Source organism: Pongo abelii, chromosome 21, assembly GCF_028885655.2.
Source record: "Pongo abelii isolate AG06213 chromosome 21, NHGRI_mPonAbe1-v2.0_pri, whole genome shotgun sequence".
NCBI classification, from domain to species: Eukaryota; Metazoa; Chordata; class Mammalia; order Primates; family Hominidae; genus Pongo; species Pongo abelii.
In genome coordinates, this window is record NC_072006.2 from 54,946,939 (window position 1) to 54,968,233 (window position 21,295).

The 21,295-nt window shown below is 54.0% G+C and overlaps 1 protein-coding gene and 1 long non-coding RNA gene across 5 annotated transcripts in view; one reads left to right on the forward strand and one right to left on the reverse strand.

The window, feature by feature from the left end:
- Positions 1-21,295, reverse strand: part of RIPOR3 (RIPOR family member 3) — a 106,568-nt gene that overhangs the window by 38,443 nt on the left and 46,830 nt on the right. For all 3 annotated transcript variants that reach the window (XM_054542322.2, XM_054542321.2, XM_054542320.2), the window contains one exon: positions 7,397-7,515. In XM_054542322.2, the coding sequence (XP_054398297.1) occupies positions 7,397-7,515 (119 nt within the window). The remainder of the gene's footprint in view (positions 1-7,396; positions 7,516-21,295) is intronic.
- LOC103888826 (uncharacterized) lies at positions 7,659-11,875 on the forward strand. 2 transcript variants are annotated; one of them, XR_008517202.2, is made up of 4 exons: positions 7,659-7,681; positions 8,561-9,097; positions 10,124-10,569; positions 11,153-11,691. It is a non-coding gene; the product is annotated as an uncharacterized LOC103888826 (long non-coding RNA). The 2 variants fall into 2 exon arrangements; XR_010138753.1 differs by lacking the exon at positions 7,659-7,681 and having other exon boundaries at positions 8,303-9,097; positions 11,153-11,875.

Consider the following 21,295-nt stretch of genomic DNA (forward strand, 5'->3'; position numbering starts at 1 on the left):
GCTGCAGCCTCGGGGAAAGGCAGGTTTCTGAGAGGTTAGGGACCCCGGCAGGTGTGCAGCAGGCAGTGGGACAGGAGCTTGGAGGTGGGGCTGCAGGAGCTCGCTCACTCCCAACTCCCGCCTCCAGTCCCCAACAGGTGTGCACCCTTGGCCCAGCCCCGATTCCATCCACCTGGGGACCTTATACCCTCGCTGCTGCAGCCGTACCTGGATGCACCTGCTCCCGGGAAAGCTCTGAGCCCAGTGCTCCTTGTCTGAGGTTCAACAGGACAGGCTCAGTGGCCACTCTGAGAGCCCGCCCACCCGGGGAAGGTGATGCGTGTGCAGCCTCCTGATGGCCAAATCAGGCAGCATGTCTGGCCCAGGTGTCACAGAAGCCGGGGCAGGAAGAGCCTCTGGGGCCGGATGTTTCACCAGGTCTGGGAGGACTTAGTAAATATTAAACAGCCCCTGGCATGCCAGACAAGCTTCCAGACGGGCACGTGCAACCCGCCGGCCCCAGCCCTCACGTGAGGTTGCTACAGAAGTCCCTCTGCCTGGTGTGGTTGGCAGAGGCCTTGGTACTCGGCTGTTGCAAGTGCAGGCTCTGGAGGCAGACAGGGCTGGGCTCAAGTCCTGCACCTGCCCCCAGCCTCCAGGCGGGACAATTATAGGACTGACTGCACAGGCTTCAGGTGAAGACTCCATGCAACAAGGACATGAGCCAACCATTTACCCAGGTGCCTGGCGGTGCTGGCCACTCGGTGATGATGACAGGCATGCACTCGGCACTTGCCAAGTTCAAGCTCTGCTCTCAGTGCTTTTGTTTTTTTTTTAAATTGAGACAAGGTCTTGCTCTGTCTCCCAGGCTGGAATGCAGTAGCGTGATCTCGGCTCACTGCAGCCTCCACCTCCTGGGCTCAAGTGATCCTCCCACCTCAGCCTCCTGAGTAGCTGGGACCACAGGAGTGCACAATTACACTCGGCTACTTTTTTGTAGTTTTGGTGGAGACAGGGTTTCACCATGTTGCCCAGGCTGGTCTTGAATTCCTGAGCTCAAGTGATCCACCTGCCTTGGCCTCCCAAAGTGCTGGGATTGCAGGCGTGAGCCACCACGCCCGCCTGGCCTGCTCTTGGTGCTTTACATGTATGGACTCATTCCTCCTGACACAATCTTTGAGGTCAGGCCCCCTGGTACAGTCCAGGAAACTGAACTTGCGTCACTCGCCTCTGGCTCCAGAGTCTGTGTGCTTGACGGCATCATAGGCAGGGCTGGATAGGAGCCGCCTCTTTCTCCAGCCTCCTCTCCTTGAAAATTAATGGCTGCTATTTCGTTTTCACACCCACACTTCTTAGCCATCCCAACAGAGGAATTCCCAAGCTGAGGAGGATGTCCCAGTGGCTCCTGGCTCAGGGAGTACCTGCCTGACTGCCTGGAGGAGGGAGACCTGGCTGGGGAAGGGCAGGAAAGGGGGAAGGGCAACCATGCCTGTCAACTGGAGCAGAATAGGACAGTATCGGGGCCTGGCCCTCTCCTCCTTCATCCCCTCTGTTTATCCTCTCATCTCTCTATCCTCCCACCCGCCAGGTCCAGCTCTTGGGAAATGGCCTTATTATGTCAATCATTCACACCTTAGTATAAAATTTCCCCACCAGGTTACTTCCCCGAGTGAGCCACCTGACTGTGGAGTAAAAAGCCCTGTCTATAGTGAAAGGGGGTTCAAGGTGCCTGAGTAGGGGTCAAGGTGGGGACGGGAACAGAGGTGGCATCAGCCCACCCTCTCCACGCAGAGCCCTGCCCTCCTGCCAGGTTGTTTGCCTTGACAGTGCGGCTGCACTTCGGCCTGCTCGGGTTACCAGGGAACAAGGCCAGAAGGTGGGGCCTGAAACCCAATCAGGCTCCAGCCCTGGCTCCAAGGGTTCAGACCCCAGGGAGCTCGACGGAGACAGGAAGTTAAAAATAAAAATAGATGTACCGCGCCCCCGTCGGTGTGGGCAGCTTCTTCCTTGCCCTCACACAAGGGGGCCGCAGAGGCCGAGGCCAGGTGGGGGCTGCCCCAGGGACCTCCGAACCAGCCCAGGGACCTCTGAACCAGCCCAGGGACCCTCTGAACCAGCCCAGGGACCCTCTGAACCAGCCCAGGGACCCTCTGAACCGCCCAGGGACCCTCTGAACCAGCCCAAGGACCTCTGAACCACCCAGGGACCCTCTGAACCAGCCCAGGGACCCTCTGAACCAGCCCAGGGACCTCTGAACCAGCCCAAGGACCTCTGAACCACCCAGGGACCCTCTGAACCAGCCCAGGGACCCTCTGAACCAGCCCAGGGACCTCTGAACCAACCCAGGGACCTCTGAACCAGCCCAGAGAGCCTCTGAACCACCCAGGGACCCTCTGAACCAGCCCAGGGACCTATGAACCAGCCCAGAGACCCTCTGAACCACCCAGGGACCCTCTGAACCAGCCCAGGGACCCTCTGAACCAGCCCAGGGACCCTCTGAACCAGCCTAGGGACCCTCTGAACCAGCCCAGGGACCTCTGAACCAGCCCAGAGACCCTCTGAACCACCCAGGGACCCTCTGAACCACCCAGGGACCCTCTGAACCAGCCCAGGGACCCTCTGAACCAGCCCAGGGACCCTCTGAACCAGCCCAGGGACCTCTGAACCAGCCCAGGGACCCTCTGAACCAGCCCAGGGACCCTCTGAACCAGCCCAGGGACCTCTGAACCAGCCCAGGGACCCTCTGAACCAGCCCAGGGACCCTCTGAACCAGCCCAGGGACCTCTGAACCAGCCCAGGCCCAGCATCCTCTGGAATCCCTGACAATCAGATGGGGGACAGGAGGGGTCCGAGATACTTAGAGCCATCAGGGCTGTCTTTCCTAGACTAGGACTTGGACACTGTGGGACCCTTGCTGACGGCCAGCGAGCCCTGGCGTCAAGGGGATGGATCATCTCTGTCCTCCTTCCTCCCAAAGAGCTGATCCCAGGAATCCAGGAAGGGGCCAGCGAGAGGCAGGGGCCTAACGTGGGGGCACTCTCTGGGCAGAGCTCCCCTCTAGGGCCTGAGGGGACATGTCCCATGGATGCAGGACATTCAGAGGCCCCCACAGGCCTGGCAGGAGGAGAGCTGCAGGCAGGGCCAGTTGTGAAATTTGTGGGGTCTAGTGCGAAATAAAAATGCAAGGCTCTTTATTCAAAATTTATCAAGAATTTTGTGCCAGGCGCAGTGGCTCACATCTGTAATACCAGCAGTTTGGGAGGCCGAGGTGGGTGGATCACCTGAGGTCAGGAGTTCCAGACCAGCCTGGCCAACATGGTGAAACCCTGTCTCTACTAAAAATACAAAATTAGTTGGGCATGGTGGCACACGCCTGTGATCCCAGCTACTTGGGAGGCTGAGTCAGGAGAATCACTTGACCCTGGGAAGTGGAGGTTGTGGTGAGCTGAGATTGTGCCACTGCACTCCAGCCTGGGCAACAACAGCAAAAGTCCGTCTCAAAAAAAAAAAAAAAAAAAACACCAAATTAGCCAGTGTGGTGGCGCATGCCTGTAATCCCAGCTACTCAGGAGGCTGAGGCAGGAGAATTGCTTGAACCTGGAAGGTGGAGGTTGCAGTGAGCCTAGATTGCACCCCTGCACACCTGGGCGACAGAGCAAGACTCTGTCTCAAAAAACAAACAAACAAAAATTGTATTGAGAATTTCTATTTGGTGCCGGGCACAGTGGCTCACACCTGTTATCCCAGCACTTTGAGAGGCCGAGGTGGGTGGATCACCTGAGGTCAGGAGTTCGAGACCAGCCTGGCCAACATGGTGAAACGTAGTCTCTACTAATAATACAAAAATTAGGCCAGGCATGGTGGCTCATGCCTGTAATCCCAGCATTTTGGGAGGCCGAGGCAGGTGGATCACCTGAGGTCAGGAGTTCGAGACCAGCCTGGCCAACATGGTGAAACCCCCTCTCTACTAAATAAAAAATACAAAAATTATCCTGGCATGATTATGTGTGCCTGTAATCCTAGCTACTCAGGAGGCTGAGACAGGAGAATTGCTTGAACCCAGGAGGCAGAGGTTGCAGTGAGCCGAGATCATGCCACTGCACTCCAGCCTGGGCAACAGAGCGAGACTCTGTCTCAAAAGAAAAAAAAAATACAAAAATTAGCTGGGCGTGGTGGCACGCGCCTGTAATCCCAGCTACTCAGGAGGCTGAGGCAGGAGAATCACTTGAACCTGGGAGGTGGAGGTTGCGGTGAGCCAAGATCGCGCCATTGTACTCCAGCCTGGGTGACAGAGAGAAACTGTCTCAAAAAAAAAAAAAGAAAATTTGAGAGGCTGGGGTGGGAGGATCACTTGAACCAAGGAGGGCAACGCTGCAGTGAATCGAAATCGCACCACTGCACTACAACCTGGGCGACAGAATGACACCCACAAAAATTTCTAGAGCACAACAGCAGAGCGTTCAATCAAAGTACAGAGCACAGGCTGCACGCTCATGAAGCCGCCCTTGGGTACAGGGTCTGCAGACCCTACCCCTCCTTCCAGACCACACAAGGGTCCCTACAGTGCTTCAGGGGACCAGCGCCACTCCAGGGCAAACAGCTTGGAGAGGGTCACCTGGGCTGGATGGCCCCCTGGCCAGGTAACCCGCACAGCTGACCTTCCCAGCCTTGATTACAGACCCCAACAAGAAAGTGGGGGGCTCTGATAAAACCCGGGAAGAGGCAGCTCAGAAATGGTTAAGTCGAGAAACAGCATCATTTCCTGGCTGGTTTATACTTAACCCCCTCTTTGCAGCACTTATGGAGCGCCTGCTGTGTGCCTTTCTCTGGCAGCACCCACACTTTTGCTCTCTGAGGCTTGGAGTTGGGGCACTGAGCACTAACTGCTCTGGAGCCTTGGTCAAACTACTTCTCGTCTTGGGGCTTCATCTTAAACCCTTCCCAGGCTCCCCTCCACTGAGAATGTGTCTCAAGGCCTCACTGCAGCCCATGAGGCCCCGCAGGGTCCTCCTCCCTCTCTGACTGCTGTCACGCATGCCAGCCACACACCTGCTTTCTGTCCCTTAAAGCTCATTCCCACCCAGGACATCTGCACTCGCTGCTGCCTCCCACTGCCGAAGGCTTCCCAGCCCACCCCCATCTGCACACGCACAGATCCACTTCTTCTGTCCCTTCCTGCCTCCACTCCTCATGCCCCTGTCTCGTCAGGCTCTCCCAGAAGACCCTGGCTGACCTCCCCCACCCCCGGTTCAGTTCCCTCACAGCACTGCCACTGGCTGGATCTGTCTCAATTATCATTGGCTTATTGTTTGCTGCCATCAACTCCCAGGACAGGGGGGCCTGGGTCTGTCCCCAGAGCCCAGGACAGGGCCAGAGTAGGTACTCCATGAATATCTGCTGCGTGAACAGGGATTCCTAAGGTGCTTCCAGCTGAGACACTCCAGGATCTTAACCCTGGGGTCCCAGCACCCGCACCCACAGGAAGGGAGCCCCCAGGGAAAGGTTAGTGAGCTGGGAGGGCTGACCTCAGGAGGGTGGATGTAGGGTCCTATCCCAGCAGCAAATGCCCCTGGGAAAGAGCTCAGGGAGCACACACAGGAGGGATCTGGCCTGGTCTGGAGCTTGGGGGTCCTCCCCCAGGACCTAGCAGGAAGCCAATGCCTGCAGGTGATTCAGCAGGAACTGGAGGTGGAGGAGTCGAGTAGGAGCTCCAGGGGGAGGGCACACATGTGCTGAGGCCCTGACGCCGGGAGGGGAGGGAGGCAGGCTGCTGGGGCCAGGTCCCAGGGGCCTCTAGCCAGGAGGGCACTGGGTTTATTCTAAGTAGGATGGGAATCTTTGCAGAGTTTCAAGTCGGGGAAGAGCATGGTGGGATTTGGTTGTTGACTGACTCACTGACCTACTGGGTTCTGCACTCTGCTCTGGCTGGGGACCCCGACCTGTCCACCCCATTGGCTCAGACAGACAGAGGTTTGGCTCCCTCAGGATGTCGGAAAACTGCCTCAGTCCCCAGGCCTGCCCGCTCATAAATGGTTCCCTGGGGGCTTGCACAGTGCCTGGCATGAGGCCCTGGAGCGAGGGGGCAGCAGGCCTGAGCTCATCGGGCTGTGGCCTCCAGAAACAGAAACAACATTCCTCCCAGGGACTTAGTACCTAAAGCCGGAGGTAACACAGGACGGGGCAGCAGGCAGGGCCTGGCCCGGCCAGCACCCCCCGGGAACTCGGCCACAGGGTCAATGCTGCCCCCCAGGCCCGTCTGTGCCAAGCCTGCTCCCTCATCCGATAACCCCCCACAGCACTAGCTGCACTGGCTGCTGGCCCTGCCTCCCTCGTGATTCCTTCCCGACAGCCCCATGAGCAGGGCGCACCCACAATTCCCATTGTTCAGATGAAGACAACAAGGCTGGAGAGGTGAGATCACTTGCCCCAGGTCACAGAGCCAGAAGAGGTGGCCCCATTGCCTAGTCTTTCAGACAGGAAGAACATTCCTTCCCAACCCCGCCCTTAGGAGACCCAACCCTGGGCCAGTTTTGCTGTGTGACCTTGGGCCAGTGGCTCCACCTATCTGAGCCTCTGGTTTTTCGGTTTTTCTATTTTGGTGTTTTTGTGGGGTTTTTTTGAGATGGCATCTTGCTCTGTCACCCAGGCTGGAGTGCAGTGGTGTGATCTCGGTTCCCTGCAACCTCCGCCTCCCAGGTTCAAGTGATCCTCCCACCTCAGCTTTCCAAGTAGCTGGGATTACAGGCACGTGCCACCACATCCAACTAATTTTTGCATTTTTAGTAGAGACAGGGCTTCACCATGTTGGCCAGGGTGGTCTCAAACTTCTGACCTCAAGTGATCCGCCAACCTTGGACTCCCAAAATGCTGGGATTACAGGCATGAGCCACCGCGCCCAGCCTGATTTTTTGGTTTTTCAAAAAAATTTTTGTAGAGATTGGGTTGTGCTATGTTGCCCAGGCTGGTCTTGAGTTCCTGGGCTTAAGTGATCCTCCTGCCTCAGCCTCCCAAAGTGCTGGGATTATAGGCGTGAGTCACTGTGCCCAGCCAGAGCCTCAGATTTTTTATCTGCCAAGTGGACCTGCTAAGCTCAGGTGGATCAACTTCTGGAGCCTTTGAAATGATAACTGTTCAGGTCTCAAGGAAATGACAGGTTTCTCCCAACACCAAGAAACTCTCTCTCTCTCAATCTCTATCTCTCTCTCTCTCTCTCTCTCTCTCAATCTCAATCTCTCTCTCTCTCAATCTCAATCTCTCTCTCTCTCTCTCTCTCTCTCTCTCTCTCTCTCAGGCTGCAAGCCGACCTGAGAGTGAGCCTTCTGGTCTCTGGCAGCAGGAGGAGGATATCCCTGCCCTTCCCCAGCCCATCAACAAGCCCCGCCCCTGCACCCCGACACAGGACATGGGCGGAACTTACGCGATCCTCCGGCTCTGTGCACTGCTGAAGCCCGCGAAGGAGGCGCTCCGGCCCACGACCCCCACGGCCCCTGTGTCCCCGGGGGACAGGAACCGCAACCTCACCGACATGGTGGTCACCTGCAAGGAGAGGACAGGAGAGTCAGCCTGGCATCACCATCCAGCGAGTGCTGTCTGCAGGCCAGCCACCTTCCACCAACACCTACAGACCTCACAATGGCCCCAGAGTGTTGTGGGGGCTGGTATTGTGCCTGGCTCACAGGTCAGCAAGCTGAGGTCTCATAAGGTTAGGGGACCTGATGGGGGACAGTGATGGGAATGGAATTCGAACCCAGGTGTCTGTACTCTGCACTCTCTGCTCAGGTCCTTAGTGCCAGGCAATGCTGCCTCCCAGAGCAAGGGGACGGCGCCTCCCGAACACAGCCCTCTCACCCCCCCAGCTACTCCTCTTCCCTCCTCCAGCCCTCCCTGAGCACCTAACACAGGTGAACTCTGCAAGGCAGGCCAAGTCCCGCCATCCTCAAGGGCTCCAGCCCAGCACGGAGGCCCACCTACCCCCAAACAGTTACGATAGAGTCCGTGCTGGAGTGATGGGGGTCCCCAGGGGGAATCTGACCCAGCCATGAAGAGGTGCCCAAGAGCTGAGGAGGAAGGCTGACGTGGGGTGAAGGGGAAGGGTCTCTGAGGCTAAGGGAACAGCCTGGGCAAAGGCCAGGACGCATGAGGGGACTTGGTGTCATCCAGAAACAGCAAGAAGCTCAGTGGGCTAAAGATGAGGTCAGAGAGGCCGGCAGGGCTCAGGTCCCAAGGGGCATTGGTAGCCCCAAGGAGGGGCTTGGCCTTACAATGGGGCAAGGGTGACTGGGAGCCATGGGAGGGCTTTGAGCAGGGGGTGGAAAAGTCCAATTCACATGAAGCTAGACTGCTGGCATCAAGGGCTGCTTCCACCCTGATCCATTGCCCAGTCTCCGACCCGCCCTGCAATGGGGCCAACCCTGAGCCCTGGCCGTCTTCTCTTTTTTCCAAACCATCTCTAGATTGGGAAAAATGCCACCCTATCCCTTGGGAATATAGGTCAGCGTCTTCCAGCACGGGCAGCTGGAAAGTTCTTCATATCTAACCTAAATCTCTGCTGCTACAGTTTCATACTTTGCTCCTTTGCCAGGGTGGTGTCAATCCAAGGATTCCAGGGACCGCATTGCCCAGACAAAACCTACGAAAAAGCTCCAGTCCACCCAGGCCCTCATCTTCCTGCACGATGAGACCCCCATGTTCCAAAATCTCTTTCCCCCAGGGGCCAAGTCCACCCTGATACACCTCTGCTCACTTGGGGGCCTCTGCCTGGAAAAACTTCCTCTATCTAGCCACATCTGCCCAGCATCTACTATTGCACCTCCTGGAAGATCTGTGCAGCCTCCACAAGCCTCCTCCTCCCATATATCCCCCACCCCACAGCCCCACATGTGCCGTACATAGGAAAGCTTGGCAACAAAGAAGGTGGACCTGGGCTCAAATCCCAACTGTGCCATTCAGGCTCTGGGCCTCAGTGATCACAAGAGTAAAAGGTGAATTCAGAAAGAACCTCCCGTGGAGACTGCTGGAAGGACCAAGGAAAGCATGTCCCGAGAGCCCACAGTGTGTAAGAGGCATGTTGGAAGAGCTGGCTGTCTCTGTGCAATTGGCTAAGACCCCAGCCCTGCAGGTGAGCCAGGTGACCCAGATAAGCCAGGTGACCCAGGGAGAGACAAGTGAGAAGTGAGCGGCTTCTAGCTCTGATGGAGGAAGGTGGCAAGCATTTGCTGACCACTTGCTGTGTGGCAAGCCTGGTGCCCCATGAGTGGCTACGAATCCATGAACAGCTATGAACCTATGCCCAGCAGTGTTGTGTACAGATGGGGAAGTTGAGGCATCATTCATCAAGTGCTCATTACTAAGCTGGCCCTGCACTAAATGCTTTATGTAAATTATGAAATCCACACAACCCTCTTAAGAGCAGGAGCTTTTGATGACCTAATTCCATAGATGAGGAAACTGAGGCTCAGAGAGGTGATGAGACTAGCCCAGGGGCCCCAGCAGGGCACCTGAGCACTGGGTTTAGAACCCAAGGATGCCCAATGTCAGAGCTTGTCTTACCTGCGGTCAGGAGAGACTTGCACTGGGGCCTTGCCCCCGCCCCCATAAAGAGGTCCCCTACAGTCCCCTCCTGTGCTGTGCTGAGCCAGCTTGTACCAGCTCCCAAGAGTCAACTGGGCCAGGCACAGTGGCTCACACCTGTAATCCTAGCACCTTGGGAGGCCAAAGCAGGCAGATTGCCTGAGCTCAGGAGTTCAAGACCAGCCTGGGCTACATGGTAAAACCCCGTTTACTAAAATACAAAAAATTAGCCAGGCTTGGTGGCAGGCGCCTGTAATCCCAGCTACTGGGGAGGCTGAGGCAGAAGAATTGCTTGAACCTGGGAGGTGGAGGTTGCAGTGAGCTGAGATCATGCCACTGCACTCCAGCCTGGGCAACAGAGCAAGACTCTGACTCAAAAAAAAAAAAAAAAAAAAAAGAGGCAATTGTTAAATGTTCAGGAATTTTGTGAGCCTGTTGACATCACGTTGCTGGTTTGAAATCAGCCACAGTAAGCATATTTACACCACGGAAAGTGGCAAGTTCTACAAGTTAGGGTTTCTGTCTGCTGGTTGTTAAACATGTATGAGCTCCTCACTGCTGTTACCCCTATCAGCACCTATGCAGGTCCTGAGAAGCTGCTCAAACTGCTTGATCCCCCCAGCCAAGCCAGGCAAGAGAATAAGGACGGAGTAGGGAGGGATTCCCAAAGGTGAGTAGTTGAGACGTACTTCAGAGCCAGCCTGGGCACTGGAGCTGGAAGGGGCCTCCCCGGCCCCTCCCTCTGCACCTTCCCATCAGAAGACTTCCGGGCTGTTCCTGGAGCTTCACCCCAGGCACTCCACTTCAAGGTCAGAGAGAAGGACAATTGCTAAGCAGTTCCTCCCCATGCAACGCTCAAAACAAGCCCCAGGTCCTCCTGCTCAGTGTGAGAGAGAGGACGACGAAGGAGAGGAACTAAGGCTCGGAGCAGACCTGCAGAACCTGACAGCGGATTCATCACTCATAGCACTGTGAGGTTCAATGGCCCCATTTTTCATGAGGAAAGAAAGGCTCTGAGAGGTGAGAGGCGACTCAGGGACACACATATTTCTTTCTTTATTTCCTTTTCTTTCTTTTCTTTTTTTCAGACAGGGTCTGACTCTATTGCCCAGGCTGGTGTGCAGTGACACGATCTCAGCTCACTGCAACCTCCACCTGCTGGGCTCAAGCCATCCTCCCACGTCAGCCTTTCAAGTGGCTGGGACTACAGGCACACACCACCACTCCCAGCTAATTTTTCTATTTATTGTAGAGATAGGGTTTCGCCATGTTGTCCAGGCTGTTCTCGAACTCCTGAGCTCAAGCGATCCACCCACCTCAGCTTCCCAAACTGGTAGGATTATAACCATGAGCCACTGTGCCTGACCAGGACATGCATTTTTCAAACTGAAGTCTGGCTCTTCCTTCTTCCATGTGCCATCACCACGTGGATTGGCTTCCTGGCTAAACCCTCCTGATCTTTCAGCCCAGATGTCCCCTCCCCCAGGAAACCTTCATGGACACCTCCCCACTCCTAGATGTGTCTGGTGTTTCCTCTGGATGCCCCTGACTTCCTCTGTTATAGTGGACTGTGAATGGTGACTTGTCTATCTCTCCATCCTAGACAGGGAGCTCCCTGCAGGCAGGGACTAGGTGTATGGAAGATTCATAACACATCTTTATTGAACCAGAAAACAATGAAGGAAAGATTGATGCTGCTTCCCCTACTTCACCAGACTGTGCAGCCCAAGAGGAAGGTGCTGGAATAATAACAGTAATAACCATAATAATAACCAGTATGTGCTAGACTCTAAGGCAAAGATGGACAAATGTTTTCTGTAAAAAGCCAGATAGAAAGGCTGGGCGCAGTGGTTCACACCTGCAATCCCAGTACTTTGGGAGGCCGAGGTGGGTGGATCACCTGAGGTCAAGAATTCGAGATCAGCCTGGACAACATGGTGAAACCCCGTCTTTACTAAAAACACAAAAATTAGCCAGGCATGGTGGTGCATGCCTGTAGTCCCAGCTACTCTGGAGGCTGACGCAGGAGAATCACTTGAATCCGGGAGGCAGAGGTTGCAGTGAGCTGAGATTGAGCCACTGCACTCCAGCCTGGACAACAGAGCTAGATTCCATCTCAAAAACAAACAAAAAGCCAGATAGTACATATTTTGGTTTTTCAGGCCATACAGTTTTTGTCACAACTACTCAGTTCTAGATTTTAAAGCAAAACCAGCTGCAGACATTATGTAAATGAATGATGCCATGGCTGTGTTTCAATAAAACTTTATTTACAAAAGCTGCAGCAGCTGTTGAGGATGATGGGTGGCCCTGCCTCTGACCCTTGGGTAGCCAGCACTGCCTGCTACCTGCTCTGAGGACTTAAAATTCTCATTTCATTCCCCCAACACCATATGAGACAAGTACTATTATTATCCCCATTTTGCAGATAAGGAAACCGAGGCTCATGTCAGGTATGGAGACTCACGCCTATAATTCCGGCACTTTGAGAGGCTGAGATGGGCGGATCACTTGAGCCCAGGAGTTCGAGACCAGCCTGGGTCTCATAGTGAGACCCCCGTCCCTACAAAAAATACAAAAATTACCCAGATGTAGTGGCATGCACCTGTAGTCGAGCTACTGCGGCAGGCTGAGGTGGGAGGATCATTGGAGACTTCCCAGCAAGTCGAGGCTGCAGTGAGCTGAGACTGCACAGCTGCACTCCAGCTTGGCTGACACAGTGAGACCCTGTCTCAAAAGAAGGAAAGGAAGGAAAGAAGGAAAGGAAAAAGGAAAGGAAGAAAAGAAGGAAACCGAGGCTCAGAGAGGACGGAAATGAGTCCTCCGAGGTCACACAGTAGCAAATGCCAGAGCTGGAACTGCACCTGGGCGCACTGGACTCCAAAGCCTGGCTTCGGGACTCCGCTGCGCTTGCTCCCGCAGCTCTGCTGAGGACACGCCCCCCTCCCAGGAGCCAGACCTCCTCCAGGAGGGAAGAGGCCCCAGAATGGAAATAGGATTGGGAGGGGGACCTGCCAAGCTAGAAAGGTAGCCCTGGGTGGTGGCCGAGAAAAATCAAGCCCAACCTCTTTTGGCTTCAGGGTGTTGCAGCCCCAGCCCCTGGGGGCCCCTTGGGGCTGGCGGACAGCGACAGTTCCCAGGCAGCTCAGCTGCGCCCCCTCCCGGCTGGGCCTGGTGAGGCTGATCCATGACGTTGACTTGGAGTCCAGCCAAGCAGTGTTTCTTGTGGTAAAAGAAACAGACCTCCCCCTGGATGATTGGGGATGGGATGGCCAGGCTGAGACCCACAATCTCAGGAGCCTTCAGCGGACAGCTCCTGACAAGTCCAGTTTGTCACCTGCGACCAAGGGTAACATTCCTGATGTTTAAGCAATGGCACACAGCAGCAAGTGGAGGCTGGGTGCTGGAGCAGGGTCTTGAAGACCCTGTCCCCTCCCACCATGTGTCACCATCCCTGCTGGGGCTGGCATTAACCCTTTAGCTACTGGATTGTGGGCAGGTCTAGGAGGTCCCTGGGGAGGCATCAGGAAGAGAGGAGGGACGCTCAGGTGGCTTAGGGCAGCCCTGGGTAACCAACACTCTGCAGGCATGAGAGACAGGACAGAGACCCTGCTGGGCCCCAGGGCAGAAGAGGGAGGCACAGAGTCATGCAGTTCCCAAACCTTTGGTGGCAGACAAGACAGCCTCTTCCACTCCGTGTCCCTCGCTGCCTCTCTCTGGCCTGGCACTTAGAACTGATGCCGTTCAGACCTGGCTGGTGCGTGCACGGAGAGGAAGCCAGATGCTCCCAGACACTGGGGACTGTCCTGGGCCTCCGTCCCCAAGGTGTGGCTGGAGGAAGCAGAGCCTACTCCCACTAAGTCTGTCCTGCTCACTGCTGGCCAAAGCTGCCCTGCGTCTCCTCCCCACCGCCAGCCAGAGGGAACCTGCAATTTCACCTCATTTAGAGGTAAAACATCTAAATTTAACGTTATGGGCTTTCGGGGCTGGGTGGCTTTTATGCCGGAGTCCTTCACTTAGGGCTCCTTTTTATCCACTCAAATGCCAGCCAGGGCTTAGTTTGCTTATAGGAGTTTCCAAAATAGCTCCTTTGGTTTCGCATGAAAGGAAATGGCAAAATAGCCCAGGAAGAGGAATGTGAGTTTACACAGAAGACAGACGGGCGCCCGAGGAGGCTTCTCTGAGAACCAGTTTGCCTGTACCAGAGAGGGCCCGAGAAAGTCTGGAGTCCAAGAGTCCAACTCGCTCATTTTACCGATGGCAAGACTAAGCCCAGGATGGTCACACAACTTGCCTGGACCACCCAAAGGCGACTGGAAGAGTCAGAAGGACCCAAACTCCTCCTCCCTGCCAAAGCACAGGCCTCAGCCAGAGCCCCCCTCCAGCCTTTGCCCTGGTTGTGCCCTCTGCCTGGCACACCCCTCCCTTCCCCCAGGTCTTCCGTATCATTCTCTCCCAGCCTGCAGGCCTCACAACCAAGGCCACCTCCTCAGAGAGGTCCTCCCTGACCCCCTTGGCTAACGGGGACTTGCTCCTCACCCGTATCCTTCAAATAACTCATGGTTCTGATTGTCTTATTCATCAGTTCATCAAGTATCCTTCTCCAGGGTACTTAGCTCCAGGGGGCAGGGGGTTTTTCTGTCTTTTTAAAAAAAAATTTTGGGGCCAGGCACACACCTATAATTACGGGCTCACGCCTGTAATCCCAGCACTTTGGGAGTCTGAGGCTGGTGGAACACCTGAGGTCAGGAGTTCAAGATCAGCCTGGCCAACATGGTGAAACCCCGTCTGTACTAAAAATGCAAAAATTAGCCAGGCATGGTGGCAGGCTCCTGTAATCCCAGCTACTCAGGAGGCTGAAGCAGGAGAATTGCTTGAACCCAGGAAGCGGAGGTTGCAGTTAGCTGAGATCACACCGTTGCACTCCAGCCTGGGTGACAAAGCAAGACTTCGTCTCAAAAAAAATTTTTTTTAAATAAATACATAAATTATTATTATTATTATTTTTATAGAGATGGGTCTTGCTATGTGGCCCAGGCTGGTCTCAAACTCCTGGCCTCAAGCGATCCACATGGTGTGAGCCGCCATGCCCAGCCTGCTGGTTTTTAAAGAGCATATTTAAATGAAAAGAGAGACAAATTTAAAGGACCCTTGGTTTAAATAGAGCAGGTTGGAACCACCTTCAGGGCAGCCCACGGTCCTGGCTCTGCCATCCTCCAGAACCACCTGGAGCCAGGAGGGGACACCCAAGGTGTCTCTCTGCAGAGGACAGCAGCCTGATGGATAGACAATGAGTGCCCTGATTTCTGATTTAAGAGAAGAACAAGCAGCTCCTTGGGAAGCCCCAGTGTCCCCTGCGGTCCACTGTCCCAGGACTGCAGGCAAAGGGACGCCTCCTGACTGCAGATTGGTCAACAGCAGGCACGGGAGTGAGAACCGGGATCCAGGGAGGACGCTTCCCTCTGTCTATCAGTCTGCACCCCTGGATCCCAGTTCACTCCACTGGGGATTCCCAGATGAAGATGACTCATGAATTTCTGTGAATTATCCAGAGGGCATTTTAATTCAAATGGCCCCATCGCCGCCCTGTCACCACTCCCACCAGCCATGCCAGGGGTCACCACGGGTCACCTGGAAGACAAAGTCTCTCTTTGGGAAAGAAGCCTTTGAGGCCACTGTGGGGTGGCTGTGTGTCGGGGCGCCAGGTGGGAAGGCAGCTGGGGCCTTCCCAGGCTAGGGAAGAGAGCGTGGGGGCATGGGGGGGTGAAAGGAGATAAAGATGGGGTAGCAGGAGGGAGCAGGGGAAGCTGGGCCTCCTAGAAGCACAGGCTGACTTGGGAATCCCATCTCAAACGCGCCCCACCCTGGTCTCCAGCTGTAGGAGCAGTGATAAGGATGAGGACAGGCAGGAGGGACTGAGATGAGATGAGAGCAATTGGAGCCTGGAGAGAGACCCCTGACACTGAGGGAGTGAGGTGACCTGGTGGTGGATGTTCCAAGCTAAGCACCTTTGTTCAACTGTCAAAAACTGGTAACAGGCTGAGTGCGGTGGCTCATGCCTATAATCCCAGCACTTTGGGAGGCCGAGGTGGGTGGATAACTTGACATCAGGAGTTTGAAACCAGCCTGGTCAACATGGTGAAACCCCATCTCTACTAAAAACACAGAAATTAGCCAGGTGTCGTGATGCATGCCTGTAATCCCAGCTACTCAGGAAGCTGAGGCAGGAGAATTGCTTGAACCCAGGAGGCGGAGGTTGCAGTGAGCCAAGATTGTGTCACTGCACTCTAGCCTGGGTGACAAAGCAAGACTCCAACTCAAAAAAAAAAAAAAACAAACAAACCTAAAAACAGCAATAATGCCAGTGGTACCCAACACGGCTACAGGACTTGTGTGGTGCCAGGCATTGCTCAAAGAAGTCACTCATTGAATTCCTGGCATCCAGGAAGTCTGGCCTCAAGCCTGTGCTCTGCACCCGCTGAGCAGAACCCCTCTTTCTAAACCCCAGACACTGGGCTGGACACACAGCCTCTCACTCACCCCCACTGCACTCCGGGGGGAGGGCACTGTTACCATTGTATAGACCAGGAGGCTGAGGCTCATCGAGATGGAGCCACCTGAAGTGGCAAGTTGGTAGCATTGTACCTCCAATGACTCACTAAAACGCCTGCATAAAAATCCAGGTGCAGTGGCACTCACCTGTAGTCCCAGCTACCTGGGAAGCTGAGGCAGGAGGAGCACTTGAGCCCAGGAATTTGAGGCCAGCTTGGGCAACACAGTGAGCCAAAAATAAATAAATACAATACAGATAAAGTGCTTGTGTATAGGCAGTGTGGTGCAGGTGTGTGTATGCCTGACCTAGGTCCCAGGAGTGACTAAGGGACACGCAGAGTGGGGCTCTCCAATCAGAAGCTCTCGCTCTGGAATTGGTTATGGAGGGTCCCTAGACCTCCGCATGTAATGCTTTACTGTGGAGGCTGTCCTCTGTGTTCAGCAGTGTCCCCACACCAGGAGCACAGCCTGTGACAGACTGGCACGTCTCCAGACACTGCCACACGTCCCTGTGCTAAAGGCATCTCTTCGGACCTGGGCTGGAGCGTTCATTAACCCGCATGGTGGCTTAGGCATAATTTTCCATGGGCGAAATGAGTAGTATTGAAGACACTATGCTATTTGGTTGGCTACAGTATTGCTCAGGCACCTTCCCCTCACACGAATAGGTGTGGGACTCTGGCAGACCACACAGCCTGACACCTACGGAGGGGCCCTGGGTCTGCGGCTCCCACAGGGCCTCTGCCACTCCAGCCGTGACACACACACACATGCTGTCACCAGCCTAGGATGTGCACAAAGCCTGTAGGTCTGAGACCAAGGACATGAGCTTGGAGGCACTGGCCGGATTCCTCAGACCTCTGGGGCCCGTTTGCCAGAGCAGAGCCGAGACCTGCCTGAGACCTGCCTTCATTGCAACCCTGGCACAGCTGCAAGGGAAGAGAGACGGGTGAAGGGCTACTTCCCCTTTCCATCCAAAAATAAACAAACAAACAAAAAACGCCTGAGCTTGATGAACACACGCACTGGTCAGGCTTAGCTCCATGCGGGGAGGATGTAGATTCAAACCCAGGTGGGCTGAACTCCAAAGCACTCTTCGGCCAACCACTGGTCACTGGAGTGAACTGCCCCCAACCCTCTGTCATCTCAGGGACACAGACCCTGCCCCCCTCCACAGGGCTGGACAGCAGAGCAGCTTCCCTCTACAAAACGGTCTAAAAGACAAAGAAAGACTTCCACGCCCTGCTGCTGCCTGGGAGAAGCCTGAGGTTCCTTTCTGGAGTGACGTCTCCATTAGACGCACAGGCCCACGCATGCGCCCACGAACATGTGTGAATTACTTCTAGGATCAGAGGACAAAAAATGTTCTTTAGGTCAAAGAAAATGTGTTATTATATAATAGTAATGTATTCATTGTTATACCAAGTTGTAATATGCACTTTTTTTTTTTTTTTTGAGACGGAGCTCTGCTCTTTTTGCCCAGGCTGGAGTGCAATGGCGCAATCTTGGCTCACCGCAACATCTGCCTCCTGGGTTCAAGCAATTCTCCTGCCTCAGCCTCCTGAGTAGCTGGGATTACAGGCATGCGCCACCATGCCCAGCTAATTTTTTGTATTTTTAGTAGAGACAGATTTTCTCCACGTTGGTCAGGCTGGTCTCAAACTCCTGACCTCAGGTGATCCGCCTGCCTCGGCCTCCCAAAGTGCTGGGATTACAGGCGTGAGCCAATGCACCCGGCTCACTTCTCCTTTTTTTTTTTTTTTTTTGAGAGAGAGACAGGGTCTCACTCTATCACCCAGGCTGGAGTGCAGTGGTGGGATCACAGCTCACTGCAGCCTTGACCTCCTGGGTTCAAGTACATGCCACTGCACCCGGCTAATTTTTTAAAAATTTCTTTAGAGACAGGGTCTCTCCATGTGGCCCAGGCTAGGGTGCAGTGGTGTGATCATAGCTCACTGCAGCCTCCAACTCCTGGACTGAAGCAGTCCTCCCACCTCAGCCTTGTGAGTAGCTGGGACTACAGGTGTGAGCCACCACACCGGGTCCTATTTCTTATTGGAAGGGCCCCTGCAGGCCAAGATGCTCGGTGCCCAGGGAAGTCATAGCGCAGCCCTGCCCTTGACCCCTTCCAGCCCTGCTGGGAATCTGTCCCCAGCCACCTCCAGGCCACAGGCTCCTCCGCCATCTCTTCCCCACCCAGGAGCTGTGTTACACAGATCACTTTAGTGTTTCCCATGCTAAACCACTGAAACTGAGGGTTTTATCTCCCATTCTTCTTGCTCCCAGTTCCGCATGGCCCCTGGCCTGGCTGAGACAGAGCCACTGGAAGTGCCCGGCCAGACCTCATACTTGACCTTTCAGCCTCTTACTTAACCCTCACAATTCAGGACCGTAGCCTCCACTGGGTCCTGTTCAGCCCCTACTCCTAGAAATGGTCTGGGGGGTGAGGGTGGGGCCCCCTGGAGAGCCCTTGGACGCGTGTTTGTGCCATCGCAGGAGTACACCCACCCCCTTCTGCTTCCGCAGAACCTGGCCGGCTCCTCCCCATCCCAGGGGGAGAGGCTCCTCTTGCTCCCACTTCCCTCCTTTAATTTCAGCTACTACTCTTAGGGGTGGGCCTTTGTTTACTTTGCATTTTCCTTATTCCTAATGAGATTAAGCATATTGCCTTAGGTTTACCGGCTTCCCAATCTCCTCTTCTGGGAATTATCAGTTCCTATTCCTTTGTCCAGTTATCTGCCTTCTTCTTCTTGATTCCTGGGAGTGGCTGATAAATCCTAGATGACCATCCTTTCTCAGGTTACTCCCGGCCCCTCACCTTTTAATCTTAAATTGTTCTGTGTGTGTGTGTGTGTGTGTGTGTGTGTGTGTGTGTGTGTGTGTGTGTGTGTGTGAGAGAGAGAGAGGGAGAGAGAAAGATACAAGCTTCAAATACTTATGTGGCCAAATCTGTCACAGGTTTTCCTTCTGTGTTTTAGAGTTTGGAAACTGCTTTCTCCTCTCTAAGATTAAGTTGCTAATCTGTTAACCACTGGTGTCTAATTCCCTGGGGGAGAAGCTTATCTTCCCAGCCAGGCTGCAAAGTCCCTCAGGACAGGGCTCCATCTCCCCGCTGATGAGGCCTTAGTCAAGAGATTCCACTGCTCCTTAGAAATACCCTGAATTTGTCCCCTCCTTCCTGCCTCCACCCCTGCTCGCCAGGATGAATCCCTGCCTCCCTCTCACCCTCTGCCCCACATGAATACCACAGTGATTTAAAAAATATATATCTATCAGAGGCCAGGCGCTGTGGCTCACACCTGTAATCCCAGCACTTTGGGAGGTCGAAGCGGGCAGATCACCTGAGGTCAGGAGTTCGAGACCAGCCTGACCAACACGGAGAAACCCTGTCTCTACTAAAAATACAAAATTAGCCAGGCGTAGTGGCACATGCCTGTAATCCCAGCTACTCAGGAGGCTGAGGCAGGAGAATTGCTTGAACCCGGGAGGTGGAGGTTGCAGTGAGCTGAGATTGCACCATTGCACTCCAGACTGGGCAACAAGAGTGAAACTCCATCTTTAAAAAAAAACCAAAAAGAAAAGAAAAATGTCCATCAGGGCTGGATGCAGTGGCTCAAGCCTGTAATCTCAGCGCTGTTTTTTTTTTTTTTTTTTGAGATGGAGTCTTGCTCTGTCGCCCAGGCAGAAGTGCAGTGGCTGGATCTTGGCTCACTGCAACCTTTGCCTCCAGGCTCCAGTGATTCTCCTGCCTCAGCCTCCCGAGTAGCTGGGACTACAAGCGCGCACCACTAGGCCCGGCTAATTTTTGTTTTTTTGTTTTTTTTTAAGTAGAGTTGGGGTTTCACCATCTTGGCCAGGCTGGTCTCAAACTCCTGACCTCAAATGATCCTCCCGCCTTGGCCTCCCAAAGTGCAGGGATTACAGCCATGAGCCACCATGTCTGGCCAAATCCCACCACTTTGGGAGGCCGAGGTGGGAAGACCGCTTAAAGCCAGGAGTTTGAGACCAGCCTGGGCAACATAGAGAGACCCATCTCTACAAGAAGTAAAAAAAAAAAAGTTGGGCAAATGTTCTCAGGACCCCCTGAGGCTATGTCCTGGGTCATGGTCACTCACAAATAAATTTTTTTAATTAAAAATAAATGTTGAAAAATTAGCTGAGCATGGTGGTATGTACTTAAGGCAGGAGGATTTCTTTCTTTCTTTTTTTTTTTGAGACAGAGTCTCGCTCTGTCACCCAGCCTGGAGTGCAGTGGTGTGATCTCGGCTCACTTCAAGCTCCGCCTCTTGGGTTCACACCATTCTCCTGCCTCAGCCTCCTGAGTAGCTGGAACTACAGGTGCCCGCCATAACACCCGGCTAATTTTTTGTATTTTTAGTAGAGATGGGGTTTCACCGTGTTAGCTAGGATGGTCTCGATCTCCTGACCTCGTGATCTGCCCGCCTCAGCCTCCCAAGGTGCTGGGATTACAGGCGTTAGCCACTGCACCCAACTGGGAGGCTAAGGCAGGAGGATTTCTTGAGCCCAGGAGTTCAAGGCTGCAGTGAGCTAGGATTGTGCCACTGCACTCCAGCCTGGGCAACAGAATGAGACCACATCTCTAAAAAAATTTAAAAATAAATAAAAAATAAAAATGTCCCTTAGTTTGTCACTATATTGCCCAGGCTGGTTTGGAACTCCTGGCCTCATGTAATCCTCCCAGCTCAGCCTCCCAAAGCGCTGGGATTACAGGCATGAGCCACTGCACCTGACCTCAACCGAAAATTCTTAAGGCACATTTTTGACACTAAAAACATAGTATTTTATAACTGCTAAAATAGATATGTTAATTCTAGTCTTTTCTTGTGCACAGAAACAAATTACCACTTTAGTTTCTCAAGGAGGACATGTATACATGTTAAATGCATTAATTTGTTTAATATAAACATGAAATGCTTTTTATAACCTGGATTGGTACCTATTTCTTTTCTTTTCTTTTTTTTCTTTGAGGCAAGATCTGGCCCTATCACCAGGCTGGAGTGCAGTGGTGCAATCTTGGCTCACTGCTACCTCTGCCTCCTGTGCTCAAGCAATCCTCCTACCTCAGTCTCCTGAGTAGCTGGGACTACAGGCATGTGCCACCATGCCCGGCTAATTTCTGTTTTGGTTTTTTTGTTTGCTTTTTTTTTTTTTTGTAGAGACGGGGTTTCACCAT